General features: G+C 57.0%; 1 protein-coding gene and 1 long non-coding RNA gene across 4 annotated transcripts; one reads left to right on the top strand and one right to left on the bottom strand.

Annotated features, from left to right (window-relative positions):
• Positions 1–1,026: 1,026 nt before the first annotated feature.
• On the bottom strand, positions 1,027–14,439 carry LOC130857015 (uncharacterized). 2 transcript variants are annotated; one of them, XR_009054736.1, is made up of 3 exons: positions 14,335–14,439; positions 2,591–2,814; positions 1,027–2,501 (listed from the first exon to the last, which is right to left on the bottom strand). It is a non-coding gene; the product is annotated as an uncharacterized LOC130857015 (long non-coding RNA). The 2 variants fall into 2 exon arrangements; XR_009054737.1 differs by lacking the exon at positions 14,335–14,439 and adding an exon at positions 4,817–5,727.
• Positions 14,440–14,489: 50 nt separating this feature from the next.
• Positions 14,490–19,945, top strand: TMEM18 (transmembrane protein 18). Of its 2 annotated transcripts, none has more exons than XM_057742174.1 (5): positions 14,490–14,645; positions 15,574–15,694; positions 17,536–17,590; positions 18,678–18,771; positions 18,858–19,945. In XM_057742174.1, exons 1-5 carry the CDS (start codon positions 14,589–14,591, stop codon positions 18,948–18,950), a joined length of 420 nt encoding a protein of 139 aa, XP_057598157.1. In that variant the 5' UTR covers positions 14,490–14,588; the 3' UTR covers positions 18,951–19,945. The 2 variants fall into 2 exon arrangements, with proteins under 2 accessions (XP_057598157.1, XP_057598159.1); XM_057742176.1 differs by having other exon boundaries at positions 14,501–14,645; positions 15,577–15,694.
• Positions 19,946–21,188: the final 1,243 nt, after the last annotated feature.

Below are 21,188 nucleotides of genomic sequence, written 5' to 3' on the forward strand. Positions count from 1 at the left end.
TTCTTTCTCGGCAGCCTCCCCGCTGCCGGCGTTCCAAGGGGTTTTCATCCAGCCCCGCCCGAGGGCCTGAGGGTGCTTGTTCTCCCTGAGCGCCTTAGGTGGCCCGCAGGGCGTCTCTCCACTGCCTGTTGCAGAGGCGCCGAAAGAGAGGGAGAGGCTATGCGCGCGGCTCCTCCCCCCCCCCCCCCCCCCGCCCGGGAGCCTGCAGCCTCCAGCCGCCGTCATGGCCGGGCAGCGCTCAGGGACGGGCGCTCCTCTCTGCGGACCTCCTCCCTCCTGTCCTCTCGGTCCGTCACCTAACTGGCAACACTTTCTCCCCCTGAACCAGCTCTCCGGTTCCCACGCTCCCGCCCCCGGACCCTCTGTTTAGCTGTGGATCGACGTCTGGGTCCGGGAACGCTGAGCTGCGCTGCGGACCCTCCATGTGTATCTCCCTCCCTCCCGTCTGCCGCAGCTCCGCCGCTTCCCCCTCTTTGAGCCCTCGTAGATGCCTCCCTACCGGTCATGTCGGGCTCCCCACAGTCCTTTCTGGTGTCTGAGGCCGTCTGCGGGTGTTCAGCTGGTTCTCTGTGGGAAGTATCGCATCCTTTGGTGCATTCCCAATGCATCTGTGGAGAGGGATGCATTCCACGTCCCTCTACTTCACCACCATCTTTTTCCTCCTCCCCGTTTCTTTTACATCAACTTTCGGGGCAGAATTTCTCCCAGACTCTGTTTCATCCATCTCTTTCCTTCTGTTGCCCCAGAGCTGCCCTGTTCTACTTAACTTAGTTTTCCAACAAATCTTGACATTGGGTAGTGTATATTCTCCTCTGGGCTCTAAGATCTTTTGCTATTCTTGGTTCTTTCCGTTTCCTTTTAGATTTTAGATGATCAAGTCTCGTCACCAAACAAGCAAACAAACAAACAAACAAACAAAAATACCTGCTCTGATTCAGGGAGAATTTTTATTCTCAGAATATTTCTTCCTCCAACCGGAGAAAACACTGTCCTTCACTGATCTAGGTTTTCTTTCCCTTCTCTCAATAATCTTAGTAACTTTGGTATAGAGGCCTTACACTTATTTACACATTTCCTAGGACCTTGATGAGTTTTATGCTGTGGTAAATGGTATCATTTAAAAATTTTACTTTCTGTTAGTTAATTGCTGGTGAATAGGATAGCTTTCTGTGAAATGACATTGTGTTCAGTGAGCCTAACTCATCTGTTAAATTTAATAGTTTATAGAATATTTCTTTCATAAACACATTTTATCTGTAAGTAGAGACACGTGTATTTTTTTATTTTATTCTTATCGTTTATTTTATTTAGCTTATTTGACTGATGAGAAATGCCTATAAAATGTTGACCAGTGAACAGCTACGATCGAGCTTGTTGATTTACACAGCTGAAATTGTCTCCATGCGCCTGGAAACATCTGAGTGATAACAGGCAGGGTGCACAGATCATTGTAGAGGTAGTTTGGGCCTCCAGATGCCACCGTCTTTCCCCAGGGAGGGGTCACTGTGGACCGGCTGGTGGCCAGGAGGGGGGAGGCGGGTCCCGGCCATGCTGTTCCCCACGGTCCCTGCCTCCACTCTACGTCCTTACCTCTGGGGGTGCATTTGGGCCCCTTCCTATAGTGGGCCCTGAACTCAAACTTCTGTCCTTTTAGTTCTGTGAGATGTAAAATGCATCTTCTGAATTTCCCAGCCTCTTTCTCGTCGGTTTCTCCACGTCTCAGCTGCTGCTTGTGAACCAACACATTCACTGAAGGGAAGAGGGTGCCAGCGTGGGGTCCCCTCCCCATTTTCCTGCCTTTCTCGGGACCATATCCTCAGATTCCTCACTGCCTTGCCGGGTCTCTGACGACGTTAATGCTTTCCTCCTCTGTGTCCATTGTGTTTGTGCGATTTTCTGGTTGCTTCCAGGGGTTTTCATTGGAACGACCTGCCCTCAGCGAGCACTGCTAGAAGCGGACGTCCTTCCCCTCCTCCCGCTCTCGCTGTGCAGCCTAAGGAGAAGGCCCTGGTCACCTGTGGGGGGCACAGCGGGACAGGAGGACGTCATCTTACGCCCTTTCTTCCGCAGCCAGCTGGGTGGGATCAGGTGATGAGCACAGCATCCCTCCCGGCTCCCGACTTCTCTTCTGCTTATTTGTTTCTCTGTTTTACAGATATCATAATAGAGGTCCAAGGTTTATGTACACTTTTCCTATTTTCAGCATTTATTCTCTCCTAAGATTGCATTGCAAAGACAAATAAAAGAGAATCCTACCTGCTCTGCAGTCTGCTTTTTCCTACTCTCTCCTAATCCCCAGTTTCCTCTCATTTATAATCATTAATGTCATTAGCAGATCCACTGCATGTTATGGGACATTGGTTACGGGCATAAGTGACAAACTTGACCTTGTTTCTCCCGATGTTCCAGTGGCAGGGAGACAGCACGACGGGAGGACTTGTAATAGGACTGAACGCACGTGTCCTTGGTCATCACAACACGGTAATCAAGTTGGAAGGTGGCTTGAAAAGGAGAGGGAGAGAGTGTAAGGTTTAAATAAGTCCTCAGACGACAGGCTGAATCCATACTGGACAGAAGGAAAAGCTTTCACCTTGTTTCACACTTGCTGTAAATGGGGAAACATTCTCAACAGCGGTGTAAGGAAAGCCGTAGAAGCAACTGGCAGACGGTAGTGACCTTGTGTCGTTAGGATGTTTCTCGGAGGAGGAGCAGTCCTGGCAGACTCTGCGTCCAGAGCTTTACCGGCAGGGTGGGGGAGGGGAGGGTCAGCACTGGCCCCGCCGTTTCCCCAAGTGCTCAGTGTGTGCTGGTTCCCTAAAGACATAAAGGCATGTGAAGTAGAACAGTTTTGGCCTCAGGGAAAAAAGTAAAACATATGAGAAAAAAAGTAAGCTTAACCTCCTAACAACTTGGCTTTCCAAAGGCCGAAATGTTGCCTGCAGAGAGTGTGGTCTGCTCTCCAGAGAGAGTGCCCACAGGTTTCCTGGCTGTGTTGGAAATTCTACTTACGATGAAGACATTGTTTTCCTTCTTCCAGTACAACCAGAATCACCAGCAATATATAATTTCCGTGCTTCTCGCGGCTGTTTCCAACAGAGCACTAACTTTCCAAGCAGCGCTACACAGCTGGACCCTCCAGGAGGGAACGTGCTACCCGAGACCTGGATGCCCTGCGTCTGTCCTGCTCAGTGTGGCTTCCTGACCAGGAATCGGTAGGGTGGAGGCGTCTGGGCCTGGCCCGCAGAATCCTGCCCGCGTTTCCATGCTGCTTGCTCCTCCCCCAGGTCCTCAGAGAAGAGAGTGGTATCTGCACCCCACCCTGGAGGACCCGGGCAGGCACCCCCCCAATCACTGTGACCACAGCCCACCTGAGACAAAGAGCCTCCAGGTCACCTAGAGAGCGAGTCTGCACAGCTTCGAGGGCAGCGGCCGGCAGTGTCACGGGGGGTCCAGACAATTCAGAAGCCAGAGCCCTGGTGTCACCTTTCCACCCTCTGACTGCTAGAAAATGGCAATCTATAAAAATGGATGAGGATTTTTTGTGATAGATTTCCAAGGGGAAAATGGGAACTATATGAGAAGATTGGGCCTGGCAAGAGGGAAGATCTGACCTAAGGACCTGTCAAAATTCTAAATTAACCTCCTGTTATGCCAGAGTGGATTTAAAACTGGTATATAAACCCCAGTTCACTTATACTCCTCAGTGAAAATTAAGTATGTAAATGAAGTGCAGTAAGTACTTCTGTTGCATAAATAATTTGAATTCCATTACAAACTAAGACATAATAGACTATAGAGGGAAAAGAAGCTTGGATCCTCCCTTAAAATAAATGGGGAGGTTGTCGAGAAAGCCATCTCCTGCAAATAGAAGGAGAAAGCCATCGCCCTCCAGCAGGAAAGGAAAATGTGATTTAAGGCTATTGTGGCAGGTAAAGCTTCATAGAACGGTTTAATGCATCCTTTTTTATAAATACGCTCCATGGCTGGGTGTGCAAGATAGTATTAGGATAGGCTGCACTCTTAAAATGAAGAAACTGAGTTCAGTGTAAATTTATAGCGGATAAAGAAAATAAAAATAAGCTCTTGTAAGTCACATGAGACAGAGTAATTTTAAAATCAAGAGAAAGACGAGTTCTTAACATTCTCAGGTCTGAGCTGCTCAGTTTCAGAGTCTCTTGGAAAAGGTGAGTATTAACACTCATTTACATTCAACATCTTGTAAATAAAATATAACATGATAAAAAAGTAAAAGCATTCTCTACATCAGCCGCTGGAAAATAACAGATGATTAATAAAAGAATTATTTAACAAAGACTGCTTAAAATGTCAAACTATCACACACGGTTTGGAGTAGATTTATGGATGGTTGAGTTTCATGCAAGCGTTTCACGTTGTTTATTTTTTGACACGTCATTTCAGAAGTCTCCAGGGAGGACAACACATCTTTCAGCCCAGAACAGAGCAGACTTAGAACAGCACATTCTCAAGCAAAGGAACCTGGCCTGTTTTAATTCGATCCTTTTACCAATGAAACATTAACTGACTGGGTAGGTCTAATTCAAAGACCAAGAAAGCAGTGAACAGAACAAAAAGCAAGTTCTGTGTCTTTTTAACACCAGGACCTAGCCCATGGGCACGTGCTAAGGAAGCATCACTTAGTAATAGTTAAAGGAAAGGAAGAGACCTTTAAGCACCACCTGCAGATTTTCTTTGGAACGAGTCAGTGTTTGCACACGATGTGTTTAGCCACAGTCTTTATCTCCAAACCCGTCTATTTGCTGACAGCTGACTCCTGACAGGGTTGAAAATACATTACCCTATTGCTGCTTTTTCCATGGGGACCGCAAGGAGATTCTGCCTCAATAGGACACTCATGGGAGAGACGGCTGGAGGCAGAGATGGACATGGATTTGCAAGCACGTCCTGTGGTCAGATGGACAGAGATTTGGAGAATAAAATGGAGAATTAGTGAAAGTGAGGTTTTAGGAAGATTTATGTTAATCTATAAAGGACAGGCTGACATGCCAGGTGGTCCCTTTGATACCGAGCAGGACCCTGTGGAGCTCTTGAGCACAGAGTCTTCCTGTGTCCCCCATTTCTCTGAATATAGGAAACAGCCTCCAGGACCTTCCCTGAGCTCCAGCGGGCAGAGTCAAGCAGGTGTGAATTCGTGAAGGGAGGGGATGCCAGACCTGGGAGAAACAAGTCAAGAGCAGCCTTGGGGGAGGTCCTGTTTCCCCAGCAACGATACACACGACAGTATCTTTGAGCTGTTTTGCAGAAGTTGAAACCCCCTCCAGGTGGGAGAAGTGAATGATGAATGATGTTGTGCTGCCCACAAGCCTGCAGACGCCAGACCAGCTGGACCTGAAGGTGGAGGACGCGGACTCCTACTTCCCTCACCACCCACCTGTCAGAAGATGTAAGACGGCTACTGCCTTCATCCTTATCGCCCACCCCTGACCACGAGCCCCGCCTATGAGACCTCTTTCTCTTCCCCAGGGAGGGGGCACAGTTCCTGAGGCACTTGCCACTGTGTTCCCCCTTTGCCTGGCAGAGTAATATAGCGACCCCTTTCTGCTCCTCCAGAGCTCGTCTCCGTGTTCCTACTCAGCATCGGTGAACAGCGGCCAGACTTTGCTCGGCAACACCTTCTGCAGAGAGGCCTTGTCAGAGGACGTGGACCCACCCTGTGAACTTCAGTCAGCACGGTCCCTCCAGCTGTGCTCGGCCACTCCCTGTCCCCTCTGTGACCTGCCCCTGCCACGTCACTTCACACGCTCCCAGGCTGAGGGCACAGGCCGCAGAGCCCTGGTGGGCAGGGGCACGGAACCCCCCACCTGGTGCTGGGGCCACTGATGCCACCTGCGGGCGTCTACACGACTTCCTCACCATCCATAGGGTCACAGGAAACGTCACTTCTGACAAAATAACTCATTTACAGCAAAAAGTAAAGCCATGTTGGATTCACCAATCCCATCACGTTCCTGGTTATTAGAATGACTGCACAATTATCATCCAAAACTGGATGATTCTGAACTCAAAAGGGGCTGCTGTTGATGGTCCTATGAAGAAATGTGTGATCCAGGCCTTCCCAGCCAGGAGGCGCCGTGGCCACGGCTGTCCCTCACTGGGGATCGTCGAGCGCCTCGTGGTGGCTCCAGCTCCCTCTCACGCCCAGACACGGACACCCCCCTCCGCCTTGAGTGGGCTGACCTTCTTCTCGTCACCTCCCACAGGCCCTTCAGCTGCTCTATGGGTGTGGGGACGTGTGCCCGGGAAAGCCTCCAGCTCACATCACACTGGCAGGTGCACCACAGCAGAAAGAGCACAGCAGACAGGTCCAGGATGCGTGAGCTCTGGGAACCAGAAGATGGACTAGATTTTCTCCTTCCCTAGGTGCCATGGACCCTTTGAGAATTTAACTAAAGATTTAGACACCTTCTGAGAAAAAGCACATGTAAACAGATTGGATCTACTGAGGCCACCATGGATCTGCTTCAGAAACCTTGATTTTGTCAAAAAGGAAAAGATGTATCCAGTTGGCTTTTCATTAGATGAGCAATTCATCCAAGTATGTGGTGAATTTTTCCTGCTTCTCAATAATTAAATTCACCTGCTGTCAAAGGAAAACGTGTGTCCTCACTACATCACTTCACACAGGCCACAGCTAACCATTCCGAGGCACCCAGCACAGTCACACGTGGATTTGTGTGTGGAGGGAGATCTGTGATGAAAAACAAGCTATTTCTGCCCACTGTAAATTTGTATTCTAGTTTAGACAATGCATTCATCTTCTTACCATATTCCTTAAAATGTACTGAAATTCAGCAGCTCTAATCACAAAGTTTGTGATAACAAAAAAGTCATGTTTCTTGGCAATTACATGATTTTAAAGCAATAACTGAAGAACAGTTAAAACGACCACGCACACATATAGCAACCTGCAAGCCACCAACAGGCCCCGGAGGTCGGGTGTAAGGAAGACGCCCCGAGGGGGGCCTCCAGCTCCTGACTCCTGCTGGCCCCCCTCCCACCCCCCATCCCTTGCAGAGCTGCCTGGAGTTTCCAGAGCAGAAGCTGGAGGAGAGGGTGACAGAGGACAACGCAGACAGACCCCAACACGACGCCAGGTGTCGCCAAATGACAGACGAGAACCCAGAGTGCAGCCTTCTTTCCAAGGTTTGTGCACACCCAGTTTGACCTTTAATCGATCAGTTCCTCAATAAATAGAATATGTATAAGTGGAATATTTCCTGCCATATCAATAAACAAAGGATGTCACCGTCATCAATGACTGCAGCCCTCCAGCCTGTGCCGGTGAGCAGAGGAAACTCAGGGCTGAAAAGAGTAGCTGCATCTAGCAGCTGTCAGACTGCAGCCAGCCCCCGCGGTGAGCCCTGAGGAAACAGGATGTGAAAATACAGGCTACCAGCCCCAGAGAGCTAAGGTACAGATCAAAGGAATGATCTCAGTGAGCCCAGAGCGCGCATCTTTCCATACATAGAAAAGTGCTAAATTCCTAACCTTGGGATGTCTGGTTTTCTTCAATTAACAATAATCTCTTGACGTTCCTGACTATCTGTCCTGTGTTGCAAAACTCCTGTATATCCTGGCTGCTCTCGTCCTGCTGGGAGACGTTTCTCAGAGCTGTCTGAAACGCGGCCCCGGGCTGCAGTCCTCATTTTGCCCCAAATAAAACTAAACTCGAAACTCTCAGGTTGTGCACATGTTTTTTTTTTTGAGTCGACATCCTTTTCCCTTTTGGGCTGAAGTCCTTGTTAACACTGCCATTGGCCTCGCGGAGGCGGGGAGGAGCTTCGAGCCTGGGAAGAAGAGAAAGGGGTTTGATAAGAGCCTAACCCATGCCTGCCTCATGCACCTGGTCAGATGTGTCTGCCTCCTTCCAGGGAGTAACCGCACATCCTGCATTCTGGAACACACTAGAAGCAGTTTAGGACAGAGACAAACATGAACCTGGCCAAGTTAAAAAATCAAGGAGGCAGAGATAGTCGCTGCTCACATCTTCAGTAAGAGACCTGTTTATTAGGCAACCTCGACCTCCAGCCTCAGAGTAGATGTGTCAGCACCTTATGTTTAATGAGTGCAGGAATATTACAGTAGGAGCCATATTTGAATTACAGGGTTACGCTGGTTGGATGTGAATTGGCTGCAGAGTCTCAGAAAAAATGTTTCTGACCTTTAAACCTCTCCCAAGAGGCAATATTCAATGTGGATTGGAGTTCAAAGAAGCAAATAAAGTACCATGTTCTATTTAGAACAACTGTCCCCAAAATAAAAGAAACAGCGCTGTCACAACGGAGCAGCCAACGCACTCCCTCCACCTCCACCTGCACCGCGTCCCCCACACGCAGAGGAGAGCTGGAAGCAGACAGAATATCCATCTTACGCATTAAAAGAAAGTTGAAAAGAAGATGCCCTGGGGAGAGCTGGGATAACACAGTAGAGGAAGAGTCACAGCTGTCATCCAGGAGGCAGACAACGTACACCCGGCACAACGCAAGGCGGGGAAGGCACCGTCACTGGCCTCAAAGCAGCCCACCAGAAAGGGCTCGCCATACTCACTTACACGCGTGACGTGGCGCTCAGATAATTCAAAGGTTAACAGTCCCAACTCATGCAGCCAGTAAGGGAAAGAGTTCATATTCAAACCCTTTTCTTTGGTCTAATGTCCACCTCTCTCCACCATTCCCAGTGCTTATCAAACTAGGGAAAAGGACATGAAAGGCCCTCTCTCTGCACTGAATGGTCCCCTTGTTATGGGCTGAGTTGTGTCCCCCCCCCAAATTCATGGGTTGGGGTCCCACCCCCTAGTACCTCAGAACGTGATGATGTTTGGAGATGCAGCCTTTAGTAAAGTGAGATCGCACGGGAGGGCTGTAGTCCAACACGACGTACGCCCTCAAAAGAGGAGCAGCTTGGAACGCAGACAGGCACAGACGGACGACCGCGGGAGGACACAGGGAGAAGAGAGAGGGCTCCAAGCCAAGGAGAGGCCTCGGAGGAGCCAACCTGTGGACACTGTGATCTCAGACTTGCAGTCTCCAGGACAGTAGGGTAGTGAATTTCCATCCTTTAACCCGCCCGGTCTGTGGTACCTAGTTATGGCAGCCCATGCAGAACGTTCTCCAGAAAATCATCTGGCAGCTCGCACAGAAGGACGAAGATGCCCCAGTGAAGGCTGTCCTCAGCCTCTCTACAGGTCCCGGGAGACAGCAACGTGGATGGACCACCACGGGCCACACTGTGATTTTACACCACTGAGAAGGATGTAACCTTCAGGGAACCCTGCCAGCAACACCCCTCTCCCGGTCAGAGCACCGGCCCTAAGGGTCCAGGAACCCCAGAGGCTTATCTGCATACCAAAAGCCCAGAAACGACCACCTGCCGGTTTCCGCTGGAAGTCACCAGCAGGCCTTTGCAGCTGCACCCTCCCTGCTTTGCAGCTGTTGTCTTTCTGTGGCACCAGGACAACAGCAGTTGCCCCTAAATGAATAAGGTGAAAGATACTCAACAGAATGTCTTTGGCCCATTAATTTGGTAAGAATGAACCACTGATGGCTTGAAGCAGAGGTGGAAATTTCCTTGTATTTAACAACTGCTTTTAAAATTAATATCTTAGTTGTCTTGAGTGTCTTAAAAATAAGTGAGATGATAAACCCCACGGCCCCAGCACAGGAAAGCCCATGTGAATGAAAAATGTTGCTGCCGTATCAGTAAACAAAGGGTGCTGCGGCCATCAAGCCCCCACAGGACAGCCGCCCCGAAGACGAAGACGAGCCCCGGGGGGACTCAGGATGGAGGCAGGATGCCCGCCATCACCATTAAACCCTCAGCCACGGCAGCCGCCCCCATGGTGCACCCTGAGGGGACTCAGGATGGGAGCTCACAGGGCACTGACCCCAGGCAGCTAGCTGAAGTGCAGATCAAAGGAATGATCTCAGTGAGCCCAGACTTTGCATCTTCCCATACACAGAAAAACGCTAAATTCCTTAACTTGGGACGTCTGGTTTCCTTTAATTAATAGTAATATTTTGATGTTCAAGCTACCTGGTCTTTGTGGGAAAAACCCCTCTATATCCTGGCTCTCCCCTTACCACTCGGGAGCAGAACCTCAGAGGGACCTGAGAGGCTGCGTCCTGGGCTTCAGTCCTGCTTTGTCCCCCAAATAAAACATCATTCTCAACTTTCAGGTCATGCACTAGTTTTCAGTTGACGCCTTCTCCACTGATCTGGACTCTTAGAGAAACTCAGCAGTGGCTGCTGTGAAGGCAATTATCGCCCTGGGGGCCAGGAGCCCAGAGCGCTGACCCAGTCACTTCCCGGGAGAGGCGGGTTGTCACAGGAACAGGAGGAATGAGAGGCAGTTGCTAAAGGCATCCGACCTGCCCTGCGTTAGACACAGTCGACTACTCTACCTCGGCCGTTCTCCAAGGAGCCGGCGCTGGCAGGAAGCCGGGAAGCCTGCCGTTTATGCCCTAGTGTGAGAAGCCACTATCAGCGAGGAGAAAATCGGCCTCTGAAGTCTCTGATTTCTGCAGCCCATCGCCCTGGCGGGTCAGGGAGTACACACCGAGGACCAGCACCCAACAGCAGCATCGAGAGCAGTCACTGCAGGGTGCCAGGCTCTCACTCCCAAACAGCTCTGAACTCTAACCGGATCCTCACCCGGATGGATGGGTGGACCATCGCAGCATTTCTGGCCCTCAGCCCACAACTCCAGCTTCACCTGAGAGAACAGCTGAACCTGACCTAAGACCCAAATGTCTTCTCAAGAAGGCAGACCACTGGTCTGCAGAATTGCTGGAGAAATGAATTCCAAGACTAGGCTGTATCTGGGTGTTCGACTCTAGGAAATAGCTATGTAAAGAAGCACTTTCTAATTAGAGGGGGGCCACCTAGGAGGAGGCCGACGGGGATGGAAGAGGCACCGTCTCTGGAATCCGCTGAGTCTGGCCCGGGGCCTGACCCCTCCCCAGCTGTCACGCTGGGCAGTGTATCTGCATCCCTGCGTCTCAGTTTCCTGGCTGCAAAGTGAGTCCATAACGTCCACCCCACTGAGTAGTTCAGCATTTAAGTAACAGGTCAACACAGGGGTTTCTGCTGCTGGTAAGGGTCGACTGTGTCCCCATCACGTCAACCTCTTCCAGGTAAGGAGGCTGTGGCCTGTGAAGCGGGGCTGAAGCCAGTTAAGAGAAGGTCCCCGAAGGAAGCTGATTTTGAGGTTATGCAGGTGCGAACAGCTTTGGGCAGGAGAGAGCTCTCTGCAGGAGGCCCCTGTGTCTTGTCACTGACCTTACACCAGGCAGCCCACACTCTGCTTAGCTCCAGCCCAAGCACACCTTTCAAATCTCTTGGTCACACAAAGCCTTTCCTAACCGGTTGGTCCTTGCCGTAGATCAAAGAAATAAAAATGAAGAATAAGTAATTAACAGATGACCAGATCTTTTCCCAGCTTCCCCTTTCAGGAGTCTCGTGAACAAACAGTGAACAAGGGGGCATCTGAAGAAAGACCAAAGGAGCCGACAGCCTGCGACCAGGAAGGAAGGCTGCCCAGCGGAGGAAGGCAACCAGTCTGATCTCCGACCTCCGTGATCAACCGAAATTACGTCCCCTTTTCTCCCTTTAAACATGTTCATGGCTGAGCAGAATCTTCGCAGTTGGTTCTGGGGACACCCAGTCTGCCTTCTCCCCAGATGGCCAGCTTTCTGGTTAAAAGCAACGTTCTCCACTTCTACCAAAACTCACCTTCTGAATATTGAGTTCTGAGCAAAAGCAGCTGGGCCTGAGCTCCGTGACACAGGGATTATATCCCTGGGGAGGGGAGGACACACGTGACTTCCTCCCTGAGACAGTGGCAATTGAAACCTGCCTCGCTGAGCCCTTACTGAGGTTTCCTTCTTCGCCTCCCGTCTGCTGTGCTCGGAAGCCCTTCCTCCCACTTGCTGTGTCCGTTTCCCGAGCAGGCACCCTCGGGTACGGCAGAGCTCCCTGTGACACAGGTTGTGGGACAGCTGTGTCCCCCGAAGATACGTTCAAGTCCCAGTCCCCGTGAACGGGACCCTACTGGAAACAGGGTCTTCGCAGATGTGGTCAAGCTAGGGTGAGGCTCCACTGGAGGAGAGCGGACCCTGCCCCAGTGACTGGTGCCGAGACGAGAAGAGACGACGGAGGCACATGTGGCGACGGAACGTAGGGCTTGCCATCCTCCCCCCAAAGCTGGACGAGGCAGGAGGGGCTCCCCCACCCCACTTCGAGGGTGCGCGGCCCCGCTGCCGCCCTGACTCTGGACCTCCGGCCTCCAGCCCGAGAGGGAATGACTCCTGCTGCCTTAAGCTCCAGGCCGGCGTCCTGTCAGGGCCGCCCCGGGACCACCGCAGAGCTGGCTGTGCAGCGGGCGAGGCCCCGGAGACGGCCCCACGGGCCTGTTCAGCCTGGAGGCGGCCGGGGGCGGGAGGCGGGACCCGCGCGTGGCCGGACAGTCCAGGGCTGCAGGCTTCGCTGCCCGGCCCTGCCCGCGGAATGGGGCGCGGCGGGCGGCGCCGTCTGCGGGGCCTGAAACCGCCCTTCCGGCTGGAGCCGCCCCGCAGAGGCCAAAGCAAGCGGCCCTCGGGTCACAAGGCCCGCCCCTAAGGCGTGCGTGGAGTCGAGCCCCGGCTGGGCGGCTCTCGTCCGGCGGCACCGCCTCGGTTCCCGCCCCCCGGCCCCGCGGCGGAGCCCCCGGCCGGCCGAGCGCACGGCCCGGCAGCCCGAGGGCACACGTGCGACCCAGGCCTGGAAGCCCCGAGTTCCCCTCAGAAATGTCCCAGTGAGTCCAGCGACGCGCACGCCGTCGCCAGGGTGAGGAAGCCCCGTGGGCGCGCGTCTCCTGCTCTGGGCGGAGCGGGAAGGCCCGCCTGGGACGCGCGCGCGCGCCCCGCCGCCTCCGCGGGCACGCGGCGCGGGAAAGCACGGGGGATTCTGTCTGTGAAGCGTCTATTACCCGTCGTTACCGGCTTTCCACAAGCACATTTCTAAACCACTGTGAGTGTGTAAGGCCACCCACCAAAACGCTGCCAGCGACAACAGACTCGGCGGCTCCGCGCCTCCGGGAGCAGCTCACCCCGCCCAACGTGAAGAGCGCGGATGAGAACCGCAGTCCCACCGCGACCAACGCGCCAAGACGCATCCGAGCAAACAGCCGCACCCGCGTCACGTCTCGGGGCGGCCGTGCCTGCGGCGCAGACGGGGAGACGCCGCCGGGAGCCGGGCTTCGGGAGGGCGGCCGGGCCCCCGACTCCGGCTCCGTCGCCCGCCCGGGAGGCCAGAGGCCGAGTCCGCGCGCGCCCAGGGCCCTCGGGGGGCGGGGGCGGCAGGCCTTCCGCCCCCACGCTCCCCGGCCGCCTCTCCCCCGGCCTCGGCGCCCCCGGGCAGGGTGCCGCGCGCGGGCGCCTCCAGTCAGCGGAGCGGCCGGAGTCCCCTGATTTATAAAGGGACCTCCCTCGGCAGAAGGGCGAGCCCTCCGGCGGCCACCGCTCGGCCCGTCGGACTACCAGCCGGGGAGGGAAGATTTTCTCCCGGCCCGGCAACAGCCCAGCCAATGCGGGGCCGCCACCGTCCGCCAATGAGAGGCCGCCGTCGCCCGGCCAATGAGAGGCCGCCGCCGCCCGGCCAATGAGAGGCCGCCGCCGCCCGGCCAATGAGAGGCCGCCGCCGCCCGGCCAATGAGAGGCCGCCACCGCCCAGCCAATGAGAGGCCGCCGTCGTCCAGCCAATGAGGGGCCTCCGCCGCCCGGCCAACTGAACGCCTCACCGCCCGTCACGCTCGCTTTTCTCTAAGGAACTTTCCTTCAAAGCCGCTCTTCCCACTCCCGCCTTTCCGCTATAAAATAACACGTTGCCGCCCTTCTTTCTTTTCCCCATAGGTTACGTGTCCCAGATTGCAGTTCCTTTCTGTTCCCGAACAAAGCCAGTGTGCTGGTAAGCTTCCTGGCTGCTCCGTGTTTAAGCTCCGTGCGGCCGGCACCCTCTCCTGCGGCCGAGCGCAGGGGCGCCTGCAGAGCCCGACGTCGCAGAGGCGCGGGGCCCCGTCCCCCGTCCCCCTCCCGCCACCGGCGTCCAGGTCCCTGCCTCCCCTCGGCGTCCAGGTCGCTCTCGCGAGCGGTACGCCGTCCCCTCCCGCCCCCTGCAGCCCTGGGAGGTGCGTGGGGAGCAGGCGGGGATGCCCAACGGCCCGCAGCCCCCCGAGCTGCCATCTATAAGCGCCCACCACGTGGAGACAACTAAGAAGACCCGCTCGCAGCAGCTCTTGAAAAAAATCACCCTGGAGTCTACCTGTAATTCCCTTATATGTATTTGAACGCCGCGGAATCCCGCGAGATTTGGACCCGGTACCAGGCACTGAAGATATCGCGAGACAGCAGGGTGCCAGCCCGCCAGTCTCTCTCCCTCTCGCTTCCGGACACAGCAGGCCTCGCGACAAGTGGAGAGATCGCGAGAGGACGCCAGAGGCCTTCCTTTTCCTATCGGGGCGGGGCGGGGCAGGGAAGACGAAAAGGTGGTGGTGAGGCTGGGCCTTTCTGGGGGCGATGCCGTCCGCATTCTCAGTCAGCAAGTTCCCCGTCAGCATCCCCGCCGTGATCACGGTAACTCGCTGCCTCCTTGGCTGTCAATTCGGCTGCTAGCGGCTAGGGCCGGTCCGAATTTCCCAGCCTGCACCTGCGACGCCGGCAGCGCCGGCCGGGACGCGTGGGCGGGGCGTGTCGGGGGCGGGGCCTGCGTGGTGGGCCGGGGCGTGTCGGGGGGCGGGGCCTGGGCGGTGGGCCGGGGCGTGTCGGGGGCGGGGCCTAGGCAGTGGGGGCGAGGCGTGTCGGGGCGGGGCCTGGTTGGTGGGGGCGAGGCGTGTCGGGGGCGGGGCCCGGGCGGTGGGTTGGGGGTGTGGGATGGGAGGAGATTGGAGGACCTTCAGGACCCGGCGGGGATGCTGAGGTGCAGGGCGCGGGGAGGTGGACCGTCCTGGGCTGGGCTGGGAGGTCCCGGCCGGGTGGACCTCCTGCGGGCAGAGTGTCCGGGCGCAGGCCGCTGTCCCGGCCCCCGTGTCCCCGGGGGACCTGAGCCTCAGGGAGGCGGTCCGACTGTAGGGGTGTCCACTCCTAGAGTTGAGCAGACCTGAGCTCGCGGCACTGTTCGGAGAGCTGGGTGTGTGGCAGAAAAGCGGGAGAAAACCAGATCTTGCGAGTTAGGGTGGCCCAGATTTCCGAAGCTTTAATCACTAGTCCACGGAGCTGGAAACAGGAGCTGTAGCTTTACCTCCGGGGGTGGCCGAGTGTATCGGGAACCAGGCACCTCTTTCTCATCTCCCCCTGAAGGAGGGTCCTTAGGTGCCCCCAGCCTGAAGTGCGATTCTGCTCGATAGACAGTAAAGCTCTGTGTGGAGGGCCAGCCAGGGACAGCCTGCTGACATTCCCTGGACGTGGGTGCAGTGGGGGTTCCTGTTCCCTCCCCTCCCCGCGTCCTGTGAGGCCTGGCCCAGTGCGCGTGGACCCTGAGGAGTTTCTGCTGTGTGTCCTCCAGCAGACGGACTGGACGGAGCCCTGGCTCGTGGGGTTGGCTGTCTTCCACGTGCTCTGCCTGCTGCTCACCTGCTTCTCATCCCAGCGGTATCAGCTGCAGGTGGGGCACTTCCTGTGCCTGGGTGAGTGGCATCCACAGTCTGCGGCCCAGACCGCTGTGGGATCCAGCTGTGCGTGTTCTCTCTGTGGCCTCCCGAGCCTCCTGCCTTCTGCTCTGCTTTGCTCACAGGCTACTCCCAGAGTTCACTCTCGGGTACTATAAAGTACACTCTGGGTGTTAGATTTGAAAGGAGTCTCAAGCACTTGTTGTGGTCTCGGGATGGTGCTGAATGCTGACTCCCAGTTACCCACACAAGAGTTGGGTTTGACCAAACGCTGACTCTGCACAGGAGGCTCTCCTCTAGGGGCTTGGCCGCTCTGCCTGCTCTGGGGGGGGTGCAAAGTGGGAGGGAAAGTGCTGTGCGTAAAACAGCACATTGCTCAGGTCAGCTTTAAAGGTAAAGTCTACAGGGGTTTAGAGAAGGAACAGAGTTGTGTGGAATCACTGAGAAAGATTCTGCAGAGAAAGTAAAATGGTAGGGGTGTGTGTAAAGAGTGAGTGAAATCTCTTTCTCAGGTGACATAAGGAGTGGGCATGTGGCCCAGGCTTGGCATCTGGGGCGGAGGCACCCGGTGAGAGCACAGGGGCGACAGTGGATGGGAAGGGTGGGTCAGGGGTCAGAGAAACCGCATTTCTGATGCTGACTAGTTAGAAATATGTTCGGACAGGAAGGGTGGGCTAGGGCCTCAGAGGCTAGGCTGGACTCTTAATCTTGTAGATGTTGGGAAGACGCTGAAGATTTTGCTTGATAGTTAAACAAAATGCAAAAACTCATCTTAAATGTGATTTTTCAGTTGGCCTTGGGCAAACAAGAGGTCATCTTAGGACAGGGCAGGACCCACAAAAAAGGTGGTGGTGGCCTCATCCAGGGAGCCCATTCTTGAACAGCTTTGTGAGCCTGGGAGCTGCGTGTGGGTTTGTGGTTTTCTAGGAGGAACAGGGTGACTGTTTCAGCTTGAGGATGACAGACGCTGGTCTAAGTGCGTTCACACATCTGATGGCCCGTTTAATTCTCAAACCCACACACGTTTTGGATGCTTTTGCTGCATGTTTACAAATGGAGCACAGGCTGGCTCACTGTGCCCCCAGCTCCTGTGGCGGGGGCACGGCCGGTGCATCACGTCGCCCGCCGGGGAGGCGGCCCCTCCTGTGCGCAGGCCTGTCTTCTCCTCTCGTCTCCTTTCTTCCGCTTCCTTGACGTGCGTCTTGGGGTCCAGTCGTGGAGGGAGGGGTCAGGAGATTCCCCCCCAGCCCTTATACCCCAGGAACCAGAGGGTTTGCACATTTTTTGAGGCTGAGATTCCTGGTGGCTGTCCTCCCCCTCCTCCACCCCCTGCAGGCCCTGAGCAGCACGTGGTGCCAGGCCAGCCTTTGGTCTTCCTGCCCGGGGTGGCCTGCCCCTCCCCGCCAGCCCTCCCGCCCCCAGTGCCCCCCACGCTCTGGGCGGGACTGTTCCTGCTGCTCCTGTCCCCTCAGGTCAGCCACCCCTCCCTCCGTGTCTTTGCCGTCAGCACCGCTGCGGCTGCGGGGGCCTGGGCAGCTGGAGGGTGGAGGCAGGTGGCCTTCAGCTCTGGTCTCAGAGCCCTTGGGTTCCGCTGCCAGTCTTGCACGTGCCCTGTGACTTGGGGTGGCCCGTGACTTGGGGTGGCCTGGTTTGACTGAGGCCATTGGACTCATAGGTGTTCACCTGGGTTTTCCTTTCTGTGTAATGTTGCCTTGCATTATAGCTGAAGTAGAAGTTACGTGTCTCATCAAACGTGGCATTATTCTGTTACGTTTATACTAAGCATCCTGTCGTGAAGGATAAGGCTGTAGTGGTTGACCCGTCCTCCGACTTCTCACGCGGCGTTTCTTTCTTCTCAGTGACCCTGGTCTACTGTGCTGAGTACATCAATGAAGTGGCAGCAATGAACTGGAGGTAAACGACCCAACTCATGGACCGTGTCTGAAAGCGTTCCCATCAGCTGCAGAACACGCTCATGAAGCGTCCCATGCTCATTTATACACATCCCCCAGCCCTGCCCGCACCCCAGGCTCCTTCACGATAAGACTTGGACGGTGGTCACCATCCAGTGTCCTCTGATGTCACAGGACCAGGCGTCCTCCCCCTCTAACCCCCCCCCCACTTCCCTCCATCGAACCCCCCACCACCCCAAGTCTTCTGCTCCCTCAGGGGCCACAGCTGCTTCTGGCTTCTCAGGACAGGGACCTCACAGGTCAGAAATCCTCAGGAGGTTGGAAAGGGCAGGGGAGGGAACACAACCTTCTCCCTGTCCCAGCCCCTGGGGGTGACAGGGAGCCCGGCTAGTGCCCTGCTTCCCAGGTCTGCCCTTGGCACCCTGACCCCACGGGCCTCAGAGCAGGTTATAGCTGCTTCCCGCCCGCTGTGCCCTCCTGGCTCTTCAGGCCCCTCTTGTCGGGTCAGGAGCTTGCCCTCGCCCCCACACGCCCCACCCTCCCCGCTCTGTCTCCTCCAGCTCTAATCTGGACGCACATCCTGACTGCCCGTCAGTGGGCTGGGCCCCTGCCCTCTGCAGGGCTCTGTCCACTGTGGCCCCAGCGTGATGGCCATCACTGAGTCAGTGACATGAGGTACTTGTCCTGCGCTGGCCACTGAGAGGGACACTGCAGGGCAGCCCGGCCACACTGCGTCCTCATCGCAGCTCCTGGGGAGGCTCCTCCTGGAGGCCACGGGGTAGAGGCAGCTGCTCTCGCCCCTCTAGAGGGTCTGGGGGTCGTCCCTCCACGGGGTGAAGAAGGTCACGTCGTAACAGGGGACTCTGCCCCCACCTCATCCCCCTGGGCAGAGGGGCTCCTGCAGGGTTCCGGGCAGTGTGGCCTGGATGGCGGAGCAGAGACCCCGAGAGACCCCGGGTAGCTCTGGTCTCGGGGGCACTGTCCTGCCTGCAGTGAGGGACGGGCTCACCGAGACACCGTGGAACAGAGAGTATCATGAGAACGCCGTTTTGTGATGCCCAGTAATATTTAAATTTTTCTTAAAACAGGTTATTCTCAAAATACCAGTATTTCGACTCAAGGGGCATGTTCATCTCCATGGTGTTCTCCACGCCGCTGCTGCTCAATGCCCTGCTCATCGTGGTACGTGCGTGGCCCAGCGTCCTGCCTCCGGCCTCCTGACGGGCCGCGCGGCCAGCTCTGACCACGCTCTGCTCGGTTCTTTCCAGATCCTGTGGGTGCGCAAGACCCTGCACGTGATGACCGACCTGAGGAGCCTGCAGGAGAGGAGGAGGGCCAGGAGGAGGCCCAAGGCGGAGTGACGGCTGCACTCCCGGCTCCAGGCTCCGGGCGGGCTGCCTCCCCACGTGAGCATCTTCTCAGACCCCGTCCGCTCCTGGGAGGCACTTAGAAGGATGGAGTTTGCCTAACATCCACCAGGGCACTTGCCGGGCCTGCACGGGGTCCTGATTCTCTCCAGTGAAACTGTAAACAGATAAAGCTGTGCCCATCACCACACGTCCACAGCACTCCTGTGACTGGTGTGTTACCAGACATCCCGTCCACGTGGAGACGGTGACTGAGTGATGGACAGTGCCACCCATGCGTGGGCACCTCCGTCACCCCGTCACCTCCATCACCCCCCATCACCTCTGTCAAGTCCATAACCCCGTTACCTCTGTCACCCCCTTCACCCCCATCATGTCACTCTCACCCCCTCGTCAACCTGTCACCCTCATTACTCCCCGTCACCTCCACAACCCCCCGTCATCCCCTCTCACCTCTGTCACCTTCATACCCCCGTCAGCCCGCTTCACCCCTGCCGCCCCCATCACAGCCCCTGTCACCTCCGTCACTCGGGTCTGGTCTGCACAGTGGTGGCCTCTCCAAGTGGTGCAGCCCTGGACAGATCACACCTTCTGTCCAGTTAAGACGTCTGGACTCCTGGGGGCCGGAGGTCGGGATCCACGGAAGCGGTGGCTGGAGGGGCCCTGTGAGTTGTTTTCAGGAAGGAGAGTCACAAGTAAAGACGGTCAATATTTACCTGTTTCAACTAACAGATCTTTATGGCAAATACAAGGATTGATTAGATGCCCGTGTTTCACCTCCTTTTTACCCTGGGAGCCCTGGGACATGGTGCTGCCGGTTTATTGGAGCAGATGCACCATTCCTCTGTGACGTCTGCTCTGTAAACTGACTTGTGAGCAGGACGCTCGTGGCTCCTGTCACATCTGGAGCTGCAGCTGGAGGAAGAAAGGTGAGCAGAGCAGCTGTCTCAACACACATGTTCAGTAAAGAGGATGCTGTTGGTTCCTGATTCAGGTTTGAAAAATTAGTTTGTGAATGGTTATAAATTGTGGGAAAATATTCAGATGTTTTTTTGAAGCCTTGAGAATGTAACAGAAAACATGGCTAAAAGTAGTTAAAGTACTGCGTGGGCTGAGCACCTGGGGGCAGGACGTCCTGCTTGTGCAGTGGGGGAGCGAGGGGTGCGGACTTAGGGATGCCCGGTGTGCTCAAGTTAGAATGCTGCTCGCGGCTCGCAGGTGCTGCGGGAGGAGGGTCCAGGCCCGCGGAGGCGCCCTTGGAGCTGCGGCGCCTCCTGAGCCCCATCCCGGCGGAGCGGCTCCGGCCGGCGGCGCGCGCGAGGTAGCCCCGGGGGCGCGGGCGACGCGGGGCCCGTGCGGGCGGAAGCTGCCTGGAACTGCGGCTCTGTGGCGCCGGCCCGGCCGCCGAGGCGCTCGGGCTCCCGCGGAGGAGCTGCGCGGCGCGCCTCGGGCACCGGGGAGGCCGCGGCGGGGCGCGGGGCGCGGGGCGCAGGCTCGTCTCCGCGTGGCTCCGCCGGGCCGGGCTTGGCGGGGCGCGTAGCCCCACCTCGGGGCCGCGCGGGCCCTCGCGCGCGCCGGGCGCCCGGCCAGGAGCGCGCGGACGAGGGGCCGCGGGGCCAGGAGGCGCTGCCCCCGCGGCTGGATGCGCTTCTCGGCCTCCGCGCGCGCTCGCCCTCGCCGCCTGCGGGGGCGCCGGCGCGCCTCGTCCGCCGCCCGGCGCCGCGCCCAGCCGCCCGGAGGGGGGCGCCCGCGTGCTGCCGTGAGCCTGCGTTGTCGGCTGGAGCAGACGCGCAGGCGCACTCAGGCGCGCCGTGCACACCGCGCGCAGGCGCGCACACAGGCGCACGCGCACAGCGCGCAGGCCCGGCGCCCGGAGAGCAGGGGCGCGCCCGCCTCCGCGAGAGCCGCCTCCACACGAGCCCCCCGCCCCCGGCCGCGCTCGGGCACCGGCGAGCGCGTTTGCCCGTCGCGTGTCCTCTCGCCTCCGGCGCAGGCCGCGTCGGGACGGGGCCGCGGGCTGCACCCGGGGAGCCTGAGGCTGCCGGCTCCCGACCCCGCGGCGGCGGCGGCGGCGGCTGTGGGCTCCCGTCCCGGGCTGCGCCTCGCTCTCCCCGAGCCCCGCGCGCGGGCCGCGGCGCCGTGTGGACGGCGGGGCCGCGGAGGGGGCGGGGACGACGCGGCGAGGACGCGGCCCGGCCCGGCCCGCGCGTTCCCGCGGAGGCAGCGGCGGTG

The sequence above is a fragment of the Hippopotamus amphibius genome, chromosome 7 (genome assembly GCF_030028045.1).
Source record: "Hippopotamus amphibius kiboko isolate mHipAmp2 chromosome 7, mHipAmp2.hap2, whole genome shotgun sequence".
NCBI classification, from domain to species: domain Eukaryota; kingdom Metazoa; phylum Chordata; class Mammalia; order Artiodactyla; family Hippopotamidae; genus Hippopotamus; species Hippopotamus amphibius.

What these genes read in the sequence shown, in the direction of transcription:
- TMEM18 (XM_057742174.1), top strand. Translation starts at nt 14,589, where the DNA reads ATGCCGTCCGCATTCTCAGTCAGCAAGTTCCCCGTCAGCATCCCCGCC. An exon ending in GGGGCACTTCCTGTGCCTGG is followed by an intron (nt 15,695 to 17,535) that starts GTGAGTGGCATC and finishes CTTTCTTCTCAG; the next exon opens with TGACCCTGGTCTACTGTGCT. An exon ending in TCAATGCCCTGCTCATCGTG is followed by an intron (nt 18,772 to 18,857) that starts GTACGTGCGTGG and finishes GGTTCTTTCCAG; the next exon opens with ATCCTGTGGGTGCGCAAGAC.